Genomic DNA, 20,664 nt, shown 5'->3' with positions numbered 1-20,664 from the left:
CACCATCACCACCACCACCATCCTCACCTTCACCACCACCACCATCACCATCCTCACCTTCACCACCACCACCATCACCATCCTCACCATCACCACCACCACCATCACCATCCTCACCATCACCATCACCACCCTCACCATCCTCACCATCACCACCATCACCACCATCATCATTACCATCACCATCCTCACCATCATCATTACCACCATCACCATCACCACCATCATCATCACCACTATCATCATTACCACCACCAGCATTATCACCATCACCATCCTCACCATCACCACCCTCACCATCCTCACCACCACCACCATCACCATCCTCACCATCACCACCACCACCATCACCATCCTCACCATCACCACCACCACCATCACCATCCTCACCATCACCACCACCACCATCACCATCCTCACCATCGTCATCACCCTCATCCTTGTCACCATCATCATTACCACCACCAGCATTATCACCATCACCATCCTCACCATCACCACCCTCACCACCCTCACCATCCTCACCATCACCACCATCATCATTACCATCACCATCCTCACCATCATCATTACCACCATCACCATCACCACCATCATCACCATCATCATTACCATCACCATCATCATTACCACCACCAGCATTATCACCATCACCATCCGCACCACCACCATCACCATCCTCACCATCGTCATCACCCTCATCCTCGTCACCATCATCATTACCACCACCACCAGCAGTACCATCATCATTGCTCTCTTGGACTTGCTCTCTACCCCCAGTGGGTAGAATGAACTTTGGGTTGGTGGAGAGAGGCCCTGGCTTTGGGGCAGGGAAGTTGTCCTGGCTAGTGTAGCCACCAGAGGGAGCAGCTGGACCTGAGCCGGCCCCCTCCCTAGCCCATGGAAGGAGCGGCCCTCCACCTCTTCCTAGAGCCAGGGCCATCTGCAAGGAGACTGGCTGGGAAAAGCCAAGGGGCAGTCCTAGTCCTCAGTGACTTCTCTTCCCACCCACCCCCTCTCCTGCAAAGCCATCCGGTCCCCACCCTAATCACAAAACAGTCTTCATCACACTCCCTAGTGCAGTGGAATAGGGGAATCTGGGCAGGGGCTGGCTGGGAGTTGCCCGGAGGCAACCCCTGGCCTTAGTGGCCCCTCCCACGGGAAGGGTGGGGGGCATCCAGTTCCTTCCCCAGGGAAGGCTCGTCTTCTGTCCTCTGACCTCCTCCTCCTTCCCGCCCGCCCTCCCCTGCCAGTTCTCAACGGGCAAACCTTCCCAAACCTTCAGGGAGAGGGGACAAAGGGTGTGGGATCCTGCAGACAGGACCAGGAATGAGGGGGGAGGGGCGCAGGGGGAGATGAGAATTCGAGATATCAGACACAAGGACGCACACACAGAGGCCAAGGGACAGACCTAGAGGGGCAGAAAGACAGAGAGACGCAGACGGAACTAGAGAAAGACAGAGAGGGGGACACCAACAAACTCAGAAAGACACAGATAGCAGGGAACGGCGAGCAGGGGAATAACCAGAGAATTAAACCTCCAGCCGCCGCGGGCAGATACGGAACGAACCAGAGGGAGAGGAGGGCCAGCCAGCCGGGCGCGGAGGGACGCCTGGCATAGGAGATGTAGTGCTGACATCTGGGTGGGCAGAGAGGAGCTGGAGCTTCCGAGGGGGAGGGGCAGGAGGGAGGGGAGCATGGGAGGGCTGGGCATCCTGCTGCTGCTGCTGGCAGGGGCGTGGGCAGGGCTGGGGGTGGCCTGGAGACCCCCAAAGGGGAAGTGCGCCCCACGCTGCTCCTGCTCCAGAGACAGCGCCCTGTGTGAGGGCTCCCCAGACCTGCCCGAGACCTTCTCCCGGACCCTGCTGTCACTGTGAGTGCCAGGCCCTCCGTGGGCCCACGGGTGGGGGCGGGGACCCTGGGGGATGGCAGCAAGGTGTCTCCAAGAAAGGAGAGCCTGTCAGAATCCTTATGGGGGGTGTGAGTGAGGGGGGGGGCAAAGGGAGGTCCGGCAAGATGAAGGGAGCTAAGGAAGAGAACTTGGGAACTCCCCCGGGGGCAGGGGCAGGGGCAGCAGGGGGGCACTCAGGGAGCAGAGATGGCCAAGGCCTGCCATTCCTGGGGTGTAGGGGAGAGGAGAGTGCTGGTGCACTGGAAGTATTGCTGGCCCACCCACCTCTGCCCATGCCCCTCAGCTCTCTGGTCCGGACAGGTGTCACCCAGCTGAAGGCCGGCAGCTTCCTGAGGATTCCATCCCTGCACCTGCTGTGAGTGAGGCCCAGCTCCAGGGGCAAGGGGGCGGAGGGGGGGGGACCTTGGTGAGTGACTGTGTCCACACTTGGGCATGAGCGGGTTGGGAGCGGGGGCACACAAAGTACCTGTGCCCACCCACATACTCAATGCCACAGGCACGTGTATGGGTACGTGTGTGCCCTACCAGTGTGAAGCCAGGGTGGGAACCCAAGCTAATGGTCAGGAGGGGCGGCAGCTCAGACGGACCCCGTTCTTGCCTCCTTTGCCAGGCTGTTCACGTCCAACACCTTCTCCGTGATTGAGGACGACGCGTTTGCAGGCCTGTCCCACCTGCAGTACCTGTGAGTGGGGCCACGGCGTGGGGCGGGGCAAGCCCGGCAAGAGGGGAGGGCCCTACAGTCTTGGGGTAGGGAGAGAACCCCTCCTGGGGGGAAGAGGTGGGGTCAGGGCTCCTGATTCTCCATATGAGCTCATCCTGCACCCCTCCCCTGCCTGTGCTTCAAGATCCCAAAAGGGTTTAGATGCCCAGAGACCGTTTCTGGCCCTGTCTGAGGGAACTCTCTCTCACTGCCCTCGAGTCAATGCCAACTCATAGCGACCCTATAGGAAAGGGTAGACGTGCCCCTGTGGGTGTCCAAGACTGGAACTCTTTACGAGAGTAGAGAACATCATCTTTCCCCTTGGAGTGGGCTGATGGTTTCGAACTGCTGACCTTTGTGGTTAGCAGCCCACTACGCCACTGGGGCTCCTCTGAGGGGACCCCAGGAGGGTGCAAAGAGGTCAAAGACAGGAACTTAGCAATCAATAACTGCATGGTTGGATGGTGGTGGTATGACGGTGTTGATGATAATGGCAGTGGGGAGTGGTGGTATTGGTGGGGGCAGCTAGGGGGCATGGGGATGCCGACTTTGATGTTGGTGATGATGATGTTGGCAGTAGTAGCGGTCAGAATGCTGTTGCTGCTGCCAGGAAAATGGCAGCGTGATTGATGATGGAGTGGGGATGGTGTTTGTGTTAGACCACGTTGACTAGAGCAACAAATTCAGAGACACTAAAATATGTATAAGAGAGAGTTCACTACATTTCAAGAAAGCATCCCAACCTAGTCCAACTCAAGTCCATAAGTCTGATGCTAGTCCATGGGTCTATCTTCAGACTCCACAGCTGCGTGCAATGCAGAGTGCAGGAAGATCACAGGCCGGTGGGTGCAAAGTCTTGCGGATCCAATGGTGGTGGAAGCATCACAGGGCTCTGGCAGGTCCCAGAGTGGCTCACCAGCAGGAAGGTGAAGGAGGGGAGAGTGAGGGGGAGGTTCCCAGGGCCCTCCTCATGAGAAGGCCACGCCCACAAGGAGGCACCATCAGCCTGTGACCTGATTGACAGGCTAGACTCCACCCCGACACTTCAAGTTGATATTTTCAAGTTGACATGAAGTTATGTAACCACCACAGTGCTGATAAAAATAACCACTGGTTGGTACTGTGATATGGATGATCACGACTATGGGGTAGAGATTGGTCATAATTCTTAGTGTTGGAAGAGATGGGTAATTATGGGGTTGGTGTTGATGTTGGTAATGGTTGTGGGTAGAAGGTTGATATTATTGGTACAGGTTTTGGCGATGATGGTGGAGGTGTTGGTGATTGTGGCAGTTACATAATCTCCTGTCAGCTTGACCGAAGGGATGGAGTCTAGCCTGTTAATCAGGGGGTGGAGTCTAGCCTGTCAATCAGGTCATAGCCATTCATGCCTCTGTGTGGGCATGACCTTCTCCTGAGGATTCTAGGAACCTCTGTTTTCCTCCCTGGAGGGGGACACACTCTCTCTCTGCTTCGCCTTCCTGTTGCCAAGCCACATGGAGCCCTGCTGATGGCAGCCAGAGCCCTGGGGATGCATCCACTGCCATTGGACCCACAGGACTTTCTACCCACCGGCCTGTGATCTTCCTGCATTCGGCATCATCACATGTGCTACATGAGTCTGAAGAGGAATTCATGGGCTATTATCAGACTTACGTTCTAATATTGAACTTGTGGACTTGATCTGGACTGGGCTGTGGCTCTCTCTCACACACGTGAGTGTCCCTGGGTTTGTTTCTCTAGTCAGCCCAGACTAACACAGTGACGGTGGATAAAGGCTTGAGCGTTGGAGATAATGATGATGTTGTTGCTGTTGGCAACGTAGGTGCTGAAGGTGGTGATTGTCACAATAGTGGCCATGTGGATGGTGATGATGGCGGCAGTTATGTTGACCTTGATCGTGAAAGTTGCCAGGTGGATCATGGCTATCGGTGTTGCTGGTGTGGGGTTTGGTGATGATGCTGGTAGTGGGTGGTGATGTTGGAGACGACATTGACAGAGGTCATGGTGGTAGGGGATGGTGATGGTGATGATGCAGTTGTTGCTACTGGGATTGCTATGACGGCGATGGATGCTTGCGTATTGGACGAACCATGGTTGTGGTTGGGATTCATTCACGGTGCCAACGCTGGTGTTGGTGCTTGTGTTTGTGATGGTGGTAGCGATGGTCATGGTGAGGCTGGCAGTAACCATCGGGCATAAGAACAATTGTGGGGATGGCGCAGAGCCGTGTCGTTGCTCTTGATGGCACCTAACAATGACAATAGGTTCATGTTTGTGCTTGGAGATCATCCTGCACCTTCCAGGGGCCTGTGGCTTCTATGCAGGGAGGTCGCCAAGCAACGTGAGGCCCTCGCGGGGTAACAAGGGTCTCCACGGCACCGTGCCTTCCCTCCACAGCTTCATCGAGGACAATGACATTGGCGCCATCTCTAAGAACGCGCTCAGAGGACTTCGCTCGCTCACACACCTGTGCGTGCCCCAAAGGCCTCCTCCTTCACCTCCCAGCTCTCCCTGACAGGCCGTCCTCCCCGTGGCACCGGATCTCCAGGTATTTGCTGAGCGTCTCCCCTCTCTCCCTCCGCCAGGAGCCTGGCTAATAACCATCTGGAGACCCTGCCCAGATTCCTGTTCCGAGGTCTGGAGACCCTGACTCATGTGTGAGGATCGATGGGACTGAGAGGGTGAGGGGAGGCTGGGGGGAGCTCCGCAGCGGGAGGGGGCACCCGTGTCACTTTGGGTCCGTCAGCACGTGTGGGTAGACTGGCCCTGGTTCTTACACATCCCCCCCCATGGAGCCCCGCCCTGGACCCTTACCTGGGGAGGGGGTGGGGAGCATGACTTCCAGGAAGTGGAAACAGCGCTGCCTGGGTTGCAGCCCCTCTACCCTAGCCCCACCCCGGCCTCTTGCCCCAGGGACCTCCGAGGGAACCCGTTCCAGTGTGACTGCCGTATCCTTTGGCTGCTGCAGTGGATACCCACCGTCAACGCCAGCGTGGGCACCGGGGCCTGCGCAGGCCCCGCCGCCCTGTCCCACCTGCAGCTCCGCCACCTGGACCCCAAGACCTTCAAGTGCCGAGCTATAGGTGAGGGCTTGCCTAGCAGGGTTGGGGCAGGAGGGATGGGGAGGGAGGGTTCAGAGAGAATGGCTTCCGTGTCACGCCCTGCCACTTCCTTGCTGTGGGACCTTGAGCCAGCAAGATGGCTTTCCTGGACAGTGGGGGTGACAACCAGTGACACTAGGTGCTCAGTGGGCGCTGATGACGCACCAACATATGGTGCCTGGTCTAGCTTGTGAGTCCCTGAGAGACAGGCTAATGTAAAACGTGTCATCTTAAAAATAATTCCTATGCGCCAACAAGAGGGGGACACTGTGGTCCCCCTGGGTCCTAGCCTCGGGGGGCCTTGCAGTCCTGAGAGTGAGGGCAGATAAGCCATTCAATAGCACATTGCACAAATAAATGGAGAGGCCACCAGTTGTGAGAAATGTTGATGAACAGAAAGGAGATGAACAAGAGAGGGGAGACCCCTGACTTCTGTGGGGGGGTCTGAGAAGCTGTCTCGAGGCAGCGACGTTCGGGCTTGGTTTGCTGAGTGAAGAAGAGAGCGAGTGGGCCTCTAGAGAGAGAACAGCACATGCAAAGGCCCTGAGACAGAAAACGTGCTGACCAGGCACCTGTGAGTGTGCTTGAAGAAGGGAGGGACAGGAGGAGGACGGAGCCAGGCTGGGACCTCACCGTGCAGGACCACGAAAGCCAAGGGGACGGTGGGAGACAAGGAGGGCTTGGAGGGGCCTGGACATGACTTGATGGGCTTTACAGGAGCTCCCTTTGGGGTAGGCATCCTCGGGGTGGCTTGGTTCATGGTTGCACACGTAGCACAGGGCCCGGTGTGCCAAGCAAAGCCCCGTGACGCCAAGTCCCGCCACAAGCAAGCCAGGGCCTCAATTCTCATCTCAGCTAAACTGCTGTAGCCAAACCCAGCTGACCGCCACTGAGTCAATGCCGACTCACAGCCATGCCACAGCACAGGGGAGAACTGCCCCTGTGGGTTTTGAGACTGTAACTCTTTACAGGAGTAGAAAGTCCCCTCTGTCTTCCTCCGAGTGGCTGGTGGTTTCGAACTGCTGACCTTGCAGTTAGCAACCTAACTCGTAATCACTATGCCGCCAGGGCTCCTAGCTGTTGTAACAAAAAGGCTCCAAATACCCAAGAATGAAAGGAGACAGAGGGTCTGAGGTGAGCGTTCAGGTGGGCGGGGCAGCCTCTCGGCCTTGCCTGGTTTTGCTGGTTGAAACTGGGTGGTGGCCTGCCAGTTCACCGGACATAGAGGCCAAGGCCGGAGCAAGGCTTTTGCATCCAAGCCCGTGAGGGGAGCGTTGAACCCATCAGCCCCTGAGCCTGTTTCACGGGGAGGCTGTTCTCAGCAGGATCCTGTCCAGCTTCCAACCAGTGGCTAGAATGACATCGTCGTCTCTTGGGCCAGCCTCGTCCCCCGCCCAAACCCTGTTTTTCGGAAGATGGGGAGGAGGGAATTTTCCCGGCAACCGGCTGCCTCTGTCACTTCACCTTATCTGTGAGGAGGACCTGCCAACAGAGAGCACCTCTTGGGACCTTAGTGCCCTTCAAAATTACATGATGGTCCAGGTCGCTTCGAAAAATGAATCTGCTAGCGCTGAATGTCCCCTGGAGGTGAGCGCCGTCATGGGCCCGTTAAGCTGAGGCTCAGTGACTAGGGGGTTGCCCGGCTCCCCCGGGCCTGCCTGACTCTCTCCCAAACCCCCAGAGCTGTCCAGGTTCCAGACAGTCAAGGAATCTGCACTGGCTGCGGAACCCTTCTCCTACCACGGGGAACCCCATGTCGTCCTGGCACAGCCCTTTGCTGGGCGCTGCCTGGTGCTCGCCTGGGACTACAGCCTACAGCACTTCCAACCCAAGGAGGAGCTGTCTGGTGAGCCTCCCCTGCCCTCTGCCCTCCCGCCCACCCGGTGCCTGGCTCCCAGACCCAGGGCCTGCCCAGCAAGGCTGATCTGCTGGGCCATTCTGACCTGCCTTCCTGCCTCCCCTGCGCCCCCCAGCGTCCTCGGTGGTGTCCTGCAAGCCGCTGGTGCTGGGCTCCCGCCTCTTCGTGCTGGCCGCCCGCCTGTGGGGGGGCTCCCAGCTGTGGGCCCAGCCCAGCCCGGGCCTGCCGCTGGCCCTGACGCAGGCGCTAGCCCCGCGACAGCTGCTGCGACCCAATGACGCCGAGCTCCTGTGGCTGGAAGGGCAGGCCTGCTTCGTGGTGGCCGACGCCTCCAAGGCGGGCAGCACCACGCTGCTGTGCCGGGAGGGCCCTGGCTTCTACCCGCGCCAGAGCCTGCACGCCTGGCACCGGGACACGGACGCCGAGGCCTTGGAGCTGGACGGGCGGCCCCACCTGCTGCTGGCCTCGGTCTCGCAGAGGCCCGTGCTCTTCCACTGGTCGGGCGGCCGCTTCCAGAGACGCACGGACATCCCGGAGGCCGAGGACGTCTACGCCACGCGGCACTTCCAGGCCGGCGGGGAGGTGTTCTTGTGCCTGACGCGCTACATCGGGGACTCCATGGTGAGGCCCCGGGGTGCACCAGGCGGGCCTGACCCCGCGGCGCTGGCCTTTCCCCCATGCCATTGAGTTGATTCCGACTCACAGCGACCCCCTGGGACCGAGGAGAGCTGCCCCTGGGGGCTTCTGAGGCTGTTCATGGTGGTGGGAGCAGGCTGCCTCAGCGTTCCTTCCGAGAAGCTGGTAGTTTTGACCTGCTGGGCCCTGGTGGCATATAATGCTTCCACTTGCAGGGGTTCTCAACCTTCCTAGTGCCACGACCCTTTCGTACAGTTCCTCATGTGGTGGTGACCCCCAACTATAACATTAGTTTTGTTGCTAATTCATCACCGTCATTTTGCCACTGTTATGAATCGGGTGACCCCTGTGAAAGGGTCGTTCGGCCCCCAAAGGGGTCACGACCCACAGGTTGAGAACCGCTGGCTTACTGGGTGGGCTGCTAATGGTACGGTCAGCCGTTAGAAACCACCAGCCACTCTGTGGGGGAAACAGGAGGCTTTCTACTCCTATAAAGAGTTAGCTCAGGAACCCACAGGGGCAGTTCTACCCTGCCCTGTCAGGCCGCCCACCATGAGTCGGAATCGACACCGTGACAGTGAGTTCTTGTTTAGTTTTGACTCTGGGGTTAGCAGGCTGACCTTTGAACTCCGATCCCACCAACACTAACTCCTAGACGATGACCCCTTCACAGCTTACCCTAAGCCTCTCCATGCCCCTCAACACTAGCACTGCTGTCAAGACTCTGAATATACCCCTCAAATGCCGACTGTCACCCTCTAGGACTTCACACTGCATTACAGCCCCCACCCCACCCTGAGACCCTAATCCCCCAGGCCTGAGGCTGCTCCAGCCCCTCCTTGCCCCAATGCTGTCCTGGCTGATGGTGTGGTTCCCTCACCCCCCCCCCACCCCCGCAAATCCTGGACCCAGTAGGGTCTGGGCTTTCACTGGGGTCAGCGGCAGTGAGGGGTGCTTTGAGCCCAGGAGGACAATGGGCTGACCCTGGTGTTCCCAGGGTTGTGTCGGGGAGGGGACAGCGTGCAGGGCCAGAGCTGGGAGCCGGGAAGCCAGGTGTGACTTCATTGGGGCTGGGCCGGAAGGTACCTACAGTCTATGAGGAGGGCTTTCCAGAGTGTGTGGGAAATTCCATTCACTTTCCATCCCATTTTCCCCAGATTTTTGAAGCCCCTCCTCGTATAACTTTTGTGGGTAAAACTGACAGGCTTTGCTGGCTGAGAGGGCTGAGGGGGCACTGGGTCGGAGAGAACGCCAAGTTTCCTCCTCTAAGTAGCTTATTTCTGAAGAAAGCTGCTAGGTTTGGGGGCCACACAAGCCCTCCGGGTTGTTTTAAATCTCCGGGTGCTTGGCGGGCGCCGACCAGCCTGACTCCGGATAACAACGCCCTGATGAGTGACTGCCCCGCAGGTCATGCGCTGGGACGGGTCCATGTTCCGCCTGCTGCAGCAGCTGCCCTCCCGCGGGGCCCACGTCTTCCAGCCGCTGTCCATAGCCAGGGACCAGCTGGCCATCCTGGGCAGCGACTTCGCCTTCAGCCACGTCTTCCTCCTGGAGCCGAACAAGAAGCTTCTGGAGCCACTGCAGGAGCTGGGCCCCCCAGCCTTGGTGGCCCCTCGAGCCTTTGCCCCCGTCAAAGTGGCTGGCAAACACTTCCTCTTTGCCGCCTGCTTCAAGGGCCCAACGCAGATCTACCAGGTTCAGGAGTTAGACCTCAGCGCTTAATACCAAACGGGACCCTGGCGCTCCGGACATCCCTCTACTGGCTTCGCCGCCCAACTTGGGGTGGCGACTGGTCCTATGAGATGCCGACCACAAGCCAACATCCCCCGCGTCAAGGTCAAGCTGTGGTCCACGCCTTGAAGGAGCTGGGCGCACTCCAGGAAGGGGCAGGCAGGTCAGCTACTGCCAAACCTCCCCTTTCCACCTGTGCTGGGGTCAGCTGCCCCCACCAAAGACGATTCAGGGGCTCGTGCTGGGACGCTGGAGGAAGTGGGAGGCCAAAGTCAGTCGGGGCGGGGGTGGGGGGGCCGGTGGTCAAGCCTCCATCAGTTCCTAAAAAGAACCGCCCCTTTCCCTCAATCTGGCCAATCGCTGTTAGCGCCCTTGCCCATGACGTCAGCAGTTGCTCGGTAGTTTTCCCGGCCCGGCTTGTTAACTCCCTCTGCTGCTTGTGCGCAGGCGGAATAGTGGGGAAGCGCGAAGTGTAGCGGAGTCAGGGTTACGTTCCCAATGGGGAGACAGGGACAAGAACAGTGTATGAGTTCAATAAACACAGCATGCAACCGCCTCACCTGTGACGGTGGAATCACTCGGAGAGGGTGTCTTATACTGGGGGGTGGGGTTCCTGGAAGGTGGAGACGAGCCCGCAGTGGCAGGTGAGCTGTCACGGGGTCTAAAGGGGTATTGGGTTTTGATAATGGGACACCATAGAAGGTTGAAGGGTTGAGTGATCTGCCCACCGCGTTTGCAAGCCTGTACATCTATACGGAAGCTGACCGCCACACCTTTCCTCCGCGGAGAGGCCGATAACTGGAATTGCCTATCTCTTAGAGCCACCAAGGCTCGTGGTATGAGGGATAAGCCCAAACCAAACTCCCTGCCAGTGAGTCGGTTCTGATCAGAGCAACTCTGTAGGACAGGGTAGGACTGCCCCCTGAGGTCTCCCAGCCTGTAAGTCTTTACATGAGCAGGCAGCCTCCTCTTCTGTGGAGTAGCTGGTGGGTTTGAACCACTGCTAGTGCTCCTTGTACAAGAGATGACAGGGCCTTCATTATTTGGAAACAGGTCACAGGTGGTAGGTAGGTTCCTTTGGGGGGTAGGAGAGAATTTGGGGTATCTTAGAGGGCTTTCGGAATGTTATGGGTGCCCCTTGGGGGCATTTTAGATGTCTTCCTGGGTGTTAGAGGAGCCCTGGGGGGGGGGGCGTAGTAGGTTAAATGTTGGGGTGATAATCACTCTGTGGGAGAAAGACCAGCTTTTCTCCTCCTGTAAAGAGTTACGGTCTGGGAAGCCCCCAGGGGCAGTCCTACCCTGTCCTATAGGGTCCTGATGAGTCAGCATGGACGGCAGTGAGTGAGCAGGGGGTGGTAGGGGTCTCAAGGGAGTCAGAGGCTCCTTTGAGGCTCTTACACTGTGAGACCATATTCCATGTTGTTTGGTCAGGTGGGAGTGATTAGGTGGTCTCACAGGGACATTGGGATATTTGGAGAGGTCTCCTATAAGAAGTAGGGCCTTGCGGGGTGAGTGGGCAGGAGAATGTAGCTTTCTTCCGATTACCATCAAGGCTTTCTGGGTGTTTGCATCCTGGCAGGGTGATCCTACAGTCTAGCTTTCCAGGGGTGGTCAGCGCCCAGGGCAGCGACCCAGAATTCCATCTGGTGACATCCTTCTCAAATCCACAAAACCGTCCTTATGAGCGTGGTGCTGGACCAGTCACTGCTTGTTCTGTTGTGCAGGGCGGCCACCAGTCAGGGCCGTCTCCTGGGCACTCATCCACAAGAACCGATTCCGTGCTAACTCTCACAGGCGACTTGAAACACTTTAATTGCAGAGAGGACTCCCACGGCCACCTGGCAGACCCTGTGCCCCCCATCAGGCCACAAAGGAACAGGCTTTGGGTTGATCCCAATAAAGAGATTCAGGGGGTGGCTTCAACCCTCAGTGTCTGCCCCACTTCCCCCCGGCGCCCAACTCCCTACCCAGTGCACACCGAGGGCTCTCAAAGCGGTTTGAAGAGGAGGCAAGATCAGCTCAGATTAAAATGAATAATGAAATTCCCCTGCAGGGAAGGGGGATGAGGCTCGGACAGCCCCATCTCCTGTCAGCCAGGGGAGTGTGGAGCCAGGACCTGAAGAGGAGGCACACTCGCTCTCCCCCCTGCTCTGGGTGCTGAGTCCTCAGCAGTGGTGGGCAGATCCTGGGAAAGATACGAGCATCAGTCTGTTGTGGGGCGCAGGCATTTTTCTTTCCCTCTGGGGCATGCACCTGCGTGCTCCCCAACAGTCCCTGCTGCTCCGCCCTCCTCTGGCCTCTTCTTACCTGGGGCGATGAGAGGTGGGACTTCCCCAGAACGGTGGCTGGGGAAATGAAAGAGAGAAGTCTCTACCCACCCCATTGTGCCGGTGCCCTCTGGACTGGAGGAGCCCCAGCTTGCCCAGACAAGCCCACCCACCCTAGCCCCTGGTTATTTTTCCCAGGTGAGTTTAATCCCAGGGGATAAGGTTCAGGATTTAAACCCATCTGAGACGATTATGATTAACCATGAATCAGAAAGGTGGCAAGGCTTCTTGGCAAGACGCCCCCAAGGCAGGGCTAGAGACCCCTCTTTCAGCCCGGACGGCGGGGACCTGTCCAGCAAGAGGTGGGCACTCTGGGAAGCCATTTTACCTGTGCTTCTTGCCAAACTTGCATTTGCATTTACCACCTGGAGGGGAGAGGGGAGGAGAAGGATCAGAGGAAGGGGAAGTTCCGTGGGGCCCCTCTTTTGCCCTCTGGGGCCCGCACTCACTCAGGAGAATGATGATGCCCATGGCACACAGAACTGCGGCGCAGATCAGCCCGCCGACCCGGAGGCTGTGCCAGTCTGGGAGAGAATCAGAAAGAAAAACTGTAATACCAGCATGTGCCCTCCCCCACGTGTGCCCTGTCCACTTGACAAATAATGAGGTATAGGGGAGGGTGCTGGGGGACCCCAAGTAGGCAAAGTTCCCAGCCAGAATCTGCCACTCACTCCCTGGCTAACCCAGAAGCAGGGCTAGAAGAAAACAAAGTTGGGGTGAGAGGTTAGAAGGGCTTTTAGAAAGAAGAGGGAGAAGGCCTCTCGGAAGAGGAGACCGCATCGGAGAAGAGACCAGCAAGAGATGAGGGAGGACGGCTGTCAGAAGGCACAGCGAGGTCAAGGTCTGGAGGCTGGGAGTATGTCTGAGGACTGCGGGGAGGCCTGCCGCTGTGAGGTGGATTCTGCAGAGGTAAGGGCAGGGGTGGGGTGGGGAGGTGGGGAGGAGAGACCATGGAGGCTGTGGGAAGATTTGGATCAGAGAGGCCCACAGCCCCAGGGCATCTGCTCAAGTCAGGCCTTCTCCAGGCAGTGGACTTAGCTGCAAACCTATGTCAGCTACTTCTGCTAAACTGGCCTCACTTGTGTGCTGGAACGGAAGCCTCCGTTAGCATCTCTTGGGCCTTCAATCCGGTGTCCAATGTCCCAATCCAAGGCCCTTCTTGTCTTCACTCTGTTCCACTCTCGCCAGCCCGTCACTCACCCTGGGGTGGGGACCCTCCCTTGGCAGGGGATAGTATGGGGGTAAGGTGGGCAGGGGAGGCACAAGTACTCACCATAGTAGAAAGGGCTGTCTTTATCTGAAAAGAAACACAAGAGCAATGAGATCCAGACTATAGCTGAAGGTGGGGGGGCCTGGGGAAGAGCTGGGGGTTGGGGTATAGCCTGACTCACCTTCTGGGTTGATGGCATCCAGGGCTGGCAGGCCTGGGGAGGAAACGCAGACAAGTGGGGGAGATGGGGGTGCTGGCTTCAGCCATCCCATAGGCCTTAGGGGTCTCATCCCACAGTCCTTTGAGGGACAGGTCCCCACCTCCCAAAGGTGCAGGGGCCCAGCCACGGACACTGCACGTCGCACCTTGAAGAGGTGGGCACACATCTGGGCAGCTCTTGGCTGCCAGTCAGGGCGGCATTTTCCCACCTACAGCATGTTCTCATCTGGGTGACTCGTGGTCACTGTCGGGCCCCATCTGTGCAGACACCTGGACCTAATCAAGACCTCCCACAGAAACAGAGGGACCTTCTTGCAAAATTGACAACTGGTCTCCATCTTGGGATGCTGTTTCCCCAAAGCCAGTCATTCTCCCATCCCAATCAGCTTCTAAACCCACTGCTGCTGGGTCAGCCCTGGCTCCTAGCAACCCTGTGGAGCAGAGTAAATCTGTCCCATAGAGTCTCCAGGGGCTGTACATCTGTATAGACACAGCCTTGTCTTTCGACTGGGGAGTGGTTGGTAGATTTGAATGGCCGACCTTGCAGTGAGCAGCCCAATGCTTAACCCATTGCAACACCGGGACCGCTTCATAAATGTAAATGCCCTTAATAAAATAAATCTTCCTATGCAGTTATTCGAGATGCAGCTTTAAATCACTTCCCTTAGCCTGGCTGGTGTTACAGTTACTGAAAGCAAAACTCTGAAACCAAATTCACTGCCAACGAGTCAATTCTGGCTCAGTGTCCTTATAGAAGGGGGTAGAACTGCCCCTGTGGGTTCCTGAGACTGTGACCCTACAGGAGAAGAAAGCCTCATCTTTTTCTCTGAGGAGCAACTGGTGGCTTCAAACTGCCGGCCTTGTACTTAGCAGCCCAATGCACAACCGCTACGCCACCAGGCTTCTGACTGAAGCAAAGCACTAGAATTAAATTCAAGGCCCACATTAAATCCGAGCCCCAGTTCTGTTCTTTCTTTGCTAAGGGAAGATGAATAAATGCTCACTGTGTTTAAACAAACACACAGCGCTTGCTCTGAGCCAGGTGCTGCTCAGGGATCCTCAAACATGAACTTGCTTCATCTGCACAATGACTCAGGGAATTGGCGGGACCCTCCGGCACATAACTCATCGCTGACTCACAGCGACCCTGTAAAAACAGGGGAGAGGACTTTCCCTGTGGGTCTCGGGGGCCCTAAGTCTGTACGCCGAGAGCAGGCAGCCTCAGCTCTCCCTTGGAGCTGTGGGTGTCAGTCTTGTCACTAAAGACTCCAAGCCCATTTCAGTTTGACTTTTCCGCATTTTTGGTACTTTTATTATTAACATCCTCCTGTGTACAGATGAGACATTTAGGCAGAGAGCAGCTTGTCCAAGGGGCTGCCCAACCTCTAGGCTCCCTCTCAAAATGAAGCTTCCACTGCCCTTGAGTTGATGCCCTATAAGGTAAGGCGGCATGGAACGGCGAGGTGTCTGAGATCGTCCATCTTCATGCAAGCAGACAGCCTCGGCTCTCTCCCTTGGAGTGGCTGGTGGGTTTGAACTGCCGACCTTGAGGTTAGCAGCCCAACACTTAACCCACTGTGCCACGAGGCAGAGCTTCTTCTGGATGCCCTCAGAAGGTTTACACCACAGGTAGATGTGAGAGCCACTGCTGTGCGCGGGCTTGTTCCCTGTGTCCCCTGCAGTGGGACCAAGCAAAAAAAAAAATCCAAACTCACTGCCATCGAGTCAGTTCTGAGTCAGAGTGACCTTCCAGGGCAGGGTCTGCCCCTGTCAGTTTCCAGAACTTTAATTGTTGATGGGAGTAGAAAGTTCCATTTCCTCCTCCGGAGCTGCTGATAGTTTTGAACTGCCAACCTTAAGGCTCACAGCCCAACTCGTAAGCACTATACCACCAGGACTCCTAACAGTACAACACTGTCCTGATGTTCATTGCGTTGATGGCAGGTGCGAGGTAGAGGGCCGGGGTTGGGGGTGGGGAGGGGAAGTACCAGCCAGAGATGCATTAGAGGGTCTGAGGGGAATGGGCCATTCCAGGGGTGGGCACTTACTTACCTGCCAGAAGGACGAGGAAGCTCACGACCATCTCCTGCATGTCGGCACGCTGGGATAGGGGTCTGAGGAAGAGGGTCCAGCTTCAGCAAGGCTGCCAGGGCACCCTGGGCCTCTCTTCCATGCCCCCACCAACTCCTACTTCCTCCCTGGGGCATTCACAGCTGCCAGTGAACCCCGCTGGGCCCAGTGATAAGGAGCTGAAATGTGGGGGCTGGGTGAGACTTAGACCAGCTGGCGCACCTGCAATAAGACCTCACAGGACACAGGCTTGGGGCTCTCCGTGAATCTACCAGGTCAGCAAAGGAAACGAGGACTGCCGACCGTCACCCCAGTAATCAGATGGAACACTAGGCCCTAAGAGGTCAAAGCCAGTGCCCAGGTTCACCCGGCTAGGAAGCCAGATGGAAACCTTTCAGGATTCACCATTGCTGTTTCTAAGCCTGGGCTGCCAGGGCCTGGGGCGGGTGGGGGAAGGAGGTGTCAGGAGCCAGGTGGCGGGAAGCCCAGGTTCCTGGGAGTGTCTCCCACAGACAGCTCGGAGCCTGCCTGGCCCTGCCCAGCCTCGGCAGCCTGCTGGCTAGGCCCGGCCTGGGCACCTCCAGGAAGTGGAGGACAGGGGAGGGAGAGAGAGGGGAGACCCATAGACCCACTCTAGCCCCATCTTCTGCCCCTGCTCCTGCTCCTACCACTGGCCACCCTCAGATCTTGCCCAGGTCCCAGTAAGGCCCAAATGCTAGCCTCACTCCAGCCTGAACCCTTCACCCCTGCTTCATCATCCCAGCCACAACACTGCCCCTGTTTCCCTCCACCCACCCCAGGCTCTGCTCAGGCTCCTCTTTTGTCCTAGCCCCCCACACCCACCCCCACCTCTCCTGCAGCCCACTCTGCCCTCACCCAGCTCTTCCAGGCAGCAAGCACCCCCTCTGTCCCCAGGTGGGCCTTCCTGCTCTCCGCAGGTCACACGCCCTCAGCCCTGTTCTACCCCAGAGCCCCAGTCAGGAGCCCGCAGGCTGCTGTGTGGCTCTGGCCCCCTGCCCAGTTGCTATGAAGGTATGAGTCCTGGCAGCTAACCCTCCAGCTCGCGTGTGCTGGGCACCCAGTGCTGGGTCTCCACTTATTCTGCCCACCCCCAGCCCCCAAAGGCAAAACTCAAGCACAGAGCAAGTCTGGGGCTGGGATGGAAGCCCAGCTAGGTTTGGGGGTCCAACCGGTGGGCCATCCTGGCAGCCTCCCTCCCTGGCTCTTCCAGAACTTCCTTGAGTCTCAGAACCAGGGGTCCTCAAACTTTTTAAACAGGGGGCCAGTTCACTGTCCCTCAGACCCGCTGGAGGGCTGGACTATAGTTTAAAAAAAAAACCATGAACAAATTCCTATGCACACTGCACATATCTTATTTTGCAGTAAAAAACAACGGGGCAAAAACACCCGGCGGGCCGGATAACTGTCCTCAGTGGGCTGCATGTGGCCCGCGGGCCATAGTTTGAGGATGCCTGCTCAGAACCCTCTGCTCTCTAACCAACGCTCCTAACCCCGTCCTTCTAGGAAGGAACCCCCATGATCATTATGGTCCTTGGGGACCATAAAACCCAGCTGAAAGCCCCGGGTCCCTGCAGAGGCTCCTGCCCATGGCTGGAGGGTGCACCCCCATCTCTTTTCCTCTGCACCCCCTATATCACTCCCACCTGGAGTCTCTGTGTCCTGCATGGGCCCAGTCTCCTCCATCTGCAGTAGCCACCCCAGGTCCTGGAATCCCGGAATCAGTGCCGTGCCCTGTTCCTCATGCAGGCGGCACAAACCACTTTGGTTTGAGCCCCATGTCACGCAGGACGAGGGGCTGCGGCTTTGTGGAATGTTCTCAAGGTGTTGGGGACCATGAGTCAGAGGTGGGAGAAGGTTGCGGCACAGGGCTGCAGCAGCATCGCCTGTTATAACGTTGTCCCCACGAGGCCACCGTACCTCCAACACAATCGCAGCACTTGCAACAACAACAACAGCCAGTGGTTTCTGAGGGCTGCCCTTCTCGGCCCTGGACACTTATCAGAGAACAATGATGCTGACCCTGTCATGGTCCCATGTCGCTGTCCCGCCTGTCTTCCTGGAGCCCGGGACTTTAGGGTGACGCTGTGACCTCTGACCCCCGGTGACTACTGAGACTCCGTTCTTCAGCCTCTTCCCATGAATGTTTCAAGTCACCCTCAACCCGTGAGCCCTCCGCCACCCACTGTTCCCAGGACACCACCTGTCGGGAGACTGATGGAAGGGGTCAGCTGCACCCAAGTCTCTGTACAACCATTCCCAGTCCAGCTCCGACAGGGCTTGGTAGACCCTGGGAGCTGAGGGTCGGGCACCTGCCCACGCCTTCCCACTCAGAGGCCCCTGGGCCACTCCGGGACTGGCAGCCGTTGGTGGGCCGCATCGAGAGTAGGACAGCCTGGGGCTGAATGCCCGTTCCCTGTCCACACAACTTTGTTCCTTCCTGGGTTCCAACACGGGCTGGGGACCGTGCCTGCCAACACTGCCGCTCTGTCCTCCATCTGGCAGCTACCACCCCCTCTACTCCCTCACAACCCTGGCCAGGCCTTCAGGGAACACAGAAAGGCCACCCCACCCCAGAAATCTCCCAACAAGCTCTGTGTTCTCCTTCTCCTCTCTCCAGGCAGCCCCCCACCCTCGTCCCCTTCTTCTGGAGATCCCCCCAGGACCCATGCATTTGCAAAGCACCTAGACCTCCCAGGCCCACCCAGTCGTGCCCACCCAACTAACCACCCTTGGTCCACGCAAACAGCAGCTCTTCAGAGTCTCCCCAGTCCCACTGTGGGTCTCACCCTCACCCCAGCACCCAGGCTGGCGGGTGGCGGAGGGACGGGTTGATGTGTGGCTGGTGGGTGGGGGCGGGGGGGGGCGCTCCAGCCTCTCACCTGTGCAGTGGGCTCCGCAGGCTGGCTTGAGGCTCTGGAGAAAGCTGGGGCTGCTAACCCCTGCCTCTGCCTTTATCCGCAGGGCCACGCCCTGAGCAAACCTGGGCAGGTAGAGAACAAGTCAGACTCCCTAAGGCTCAGGGCACCCCCACCCCATTCCTGCTCTTAAAGACACAGCTCCACTTCCTCCCAGGCTGGGAGCAGCTTCAAGCTGTTTCCCTGTAAGACCACCGCAGTGTGGGCAGATGAGGTGGGCAGCGAAGAGGATGGATTTGATTTGGCCCCTCTCGTTAGGAGAAGGGGGTTTTCCCTAGTGTTCTAGGTCCAGAAAGGGGGCTTGCAGTGGGACGGTTCTGGAGCCTCTAACAGGAGAGTTTCTACAGGACAGGAGCAGTGGGGGAGGTGAGTGTGTGTGTGTGTGTGTGTGTGTGTGTGTGTGTGTGTGTGTGAATGACAGGGGTCTAAAATCCCCTCCAGGCCACATTTAGCATGGATCCATTTTGAGGATCTGCAGAACACGGCGATATGACCCAGGATGTGAGCAGGCTGAGGGGGCTTGCCAGTGCTAACTCATTTAAACTCACAGCCTCAATGCCGACTCGGGACAGAGAGCAGCTGCCCTGTGGGTCTCCGAGGTTCTAGTTCCTCCAGCAGAGCGGCTGCTGGGCTCCAACTGCTGACCTTGCCTTTAGCAACCCAACTCCACCAACGAGGCGAGCTTGTGGGACCTCTGGCTGAGCCATAACCACCACCAGCCTGGGGGAGCCTGGACCCAGCCCAGAATTTCCCAGGGACTCGGAGAACACACACCAGGATGTCTGGGTCCCTGGAGTAGACAGTGGGCTGCCTCCCACTTCAGATAAGGTCTTCTACCCTTCTTAAGACTTCCTCCTCCTCTCCTCCCGCCCCCACTTCCCATGGCATTCCTTCCGTTTGGGGTCTTTGCCGGCCCCCACGTGGGCCCCCCTTGGGGTACCACCTCCCCCCCCAATTCCGCCTTTGTAGACAGAGGGACTTTTGTCTGGGGGCTGGACAGAGAACAAGGGGCCTTTGAGTGGCTGGCGGAGGATTGGGGTCATGAGGAGGGGCAAGGCCAGGAAAGGGGTGGCTCTGAGCCGGCCACCAGTTGGACTCCAGGCGACCCCCCAGCCCCCAGTGCCATTGTGAGGGTGGGGAGGAGGGCCACGGGAGCTAGTCTCAGGGTTGGGGGTGGTGAGCCAGAACGTGTGGTACAGGACAGGGAAAGGGGTTCCCTGGATATAGACTCCTGGGGGCCTGGTCTGCTTGGCCCGGGAGATAAGACTCCCCCACTGTTCAGCAGGGATGGGCAGAGTGAAGGAATGTTTGCCCAGCCATCTGCTCTCTGAATGCAAGGCCCTCGGTGATTTCTCTACCTCAGGTCCTAGGCCAGAACAAGGCATTCCGCAAGCCCCAAGGAAGAAGGGCTCCTCCCTCCGGGGAGTGGTGGAAGGGATTCTCAAGATGGGGTACAGTCCAAGGGGTGGGGCTCAGAGGCCATAGAAACAAAAGGTAAACTGGGGAGGGGATGAGGGTCAATTAAAGGGCGCCTATAACATCTGTTTCCCAGACACTTCAATATTACAACGGCCTTCCTAGGACCCCTGTGGTGGTCTTTGGGAATGGAGTCGAGCCTCCCTCTGCTGGAGTGTTCAGGAACTTCAGGAGTCAGAGCCCCAGGCAGGGGAAGGTGGACCCTGTCTGCAAACTAGGAGGCAGGAATTGTGGCGAGCTAAGGCATGGTGGTGGGGTGGGGTAGCAAGAGCGTCCCCCCATCTAGCTTTATTGAGAATGAGAATAAGCCTCAGCCCCGAAGCGTGTCTGACCTCCACGCTCTCACCTTGTAACCAGTTCTGACACCGGCCCCCCTCCCCACGGCACTCCGCTTCTCTGTTGAGTCTGATCATGCATGACTGAGGCCACACGGAACTCTAAGGCCATATTCTGTTAGGTGGGGTTTTAGGGAAGTAACCTGGGAT

General features: G+C 57.9%; 2 protein-coding genes across 2 annotated transcripts; one reads left to right on the top strand and one right to left on the bottom strand.

Annotated features, from left to right (window-relative positions):
* Positions 1–1,697: 1,697 nt before the first annotated feature.
* LGI4 (leucine rich repeat LGI family member 4) lies at positions 1,698–10,211 on the top strand. The gene is made up of 9 exons (XM_004715782.2): positions 1,698–1,873; positions 2,196–2,267; positions 2,523–2,594; positions 5,013–5,084; positions 5,201–5,272; positions 5,529–5,698; positions 7,398–7,562; positions 7,690–8,195; positions 9,618–10,211. Exons 1-9 carry the CDS (start codon positions 1,698–1,700, stop codon positions 9,930–9,932), a joined length of 1,620 nt encoding a protein of 539 aa, XP_004715839.1. The 3' UTR covers positions 9,933–10,211.
* Positions 10,212–11,729: 1,518 nt separating this feature from the next.
* FXYD3 (FXYD domain containing ion transport regulator 3) lies at positions 11,730–18,748 on the bottom strand. The gene is made up of 8 exons (XM_004715781.2): positions 18,668–18,748; positions 15,750–15,811; positions 13,660–13,692; positions 13,542–13,565; positions 12,718–12,792; positions 12,597–12,633; positions 12,249–12,286; positions 11,730–12,126 (listed from the first exon to the last, which is right to left on the bottom strand). The coding sequence occupies exons 2-8, from the start codon at positions 15,787–15,789 to the stop codon at positions 12,107–12,109; spliced, it is 267 nt and encodes an 88-aa protein (XP_004715838.1). The 5' UTR covers positions 15,790–15,811; positions 18,668–18,748; the 3' UTR covers positions 11,730–12,106.
* Positions 18,749–20,664: the final 1,916 nt, after the last annotated feature.

The sequence above is a fragment of the Echinops telfairi genome, unplaced genomic scaffold (assembly GCF_000313985.2).
Source record: "Echinops telfairi isolate 266 unplaced genomic scaffold, ASM31398v2 ScPeMD7_655;HRSCAF=1070, whole genome shotgun sequence".
In the NCBI taxonomy this organism is placed as follows: domain Eukaryota; kingdom Metazoa; phylum Chordata; class Mammalia; order Afrosoricida; family Tenrecidae; genus Echinops; species Echinops telfairi.
Note: the sequence above shows the minus strand (reverse complement) of the source record. Positions and strands in the feature narration are given on the sequence as shown.

Bases quoted from the DNA above. Each gene is read 5' to 3' on its own strand.
- LGI4 (XM_004715782.2), top strand. From the start codon at position 1,698: ATGGGAGGGCTGGGCATCCTGCTGCTGCTGCTGGCAGGGGCGTGGGCA. The intron at 1,874-2,195 runs GTGAGTGCCAGG...CATGCCCCTCAG, and splicing joins TCCCGGACCCTGCTGTCACT to CTCTCTGGTCCGGACAGGTG. The intron at 5,085-5,200 runs GTGCGTGCCCCA...TCCCTCCGCCAG, and splicing joins CTTCGCTCGCTCACACACCT to GAGCCTGGCTAATAACCATC.
- FXYD3 (XM_004715781.2), bottom strand. From the start codon at position 15,789: ATGCAGGAGATGGTCGTGAGCTTCCTCGTCCTTCTGGCAG. The intron at 13,566-13,659 runs GTGAGTCAGGCT...GTTTCTTTTCAG, and splicing joins GGATGCCATCAACCCAGAAG to ATAAAGACAGCCCTTTCTAC. The intron at 12,793-13,541 runs GTGAGTACTTGT...ATTCTCTCCCAG, and splicing joins AGACAGCCCTTTCTACTATG to ACTGGCACAGCCTCCGGGTC.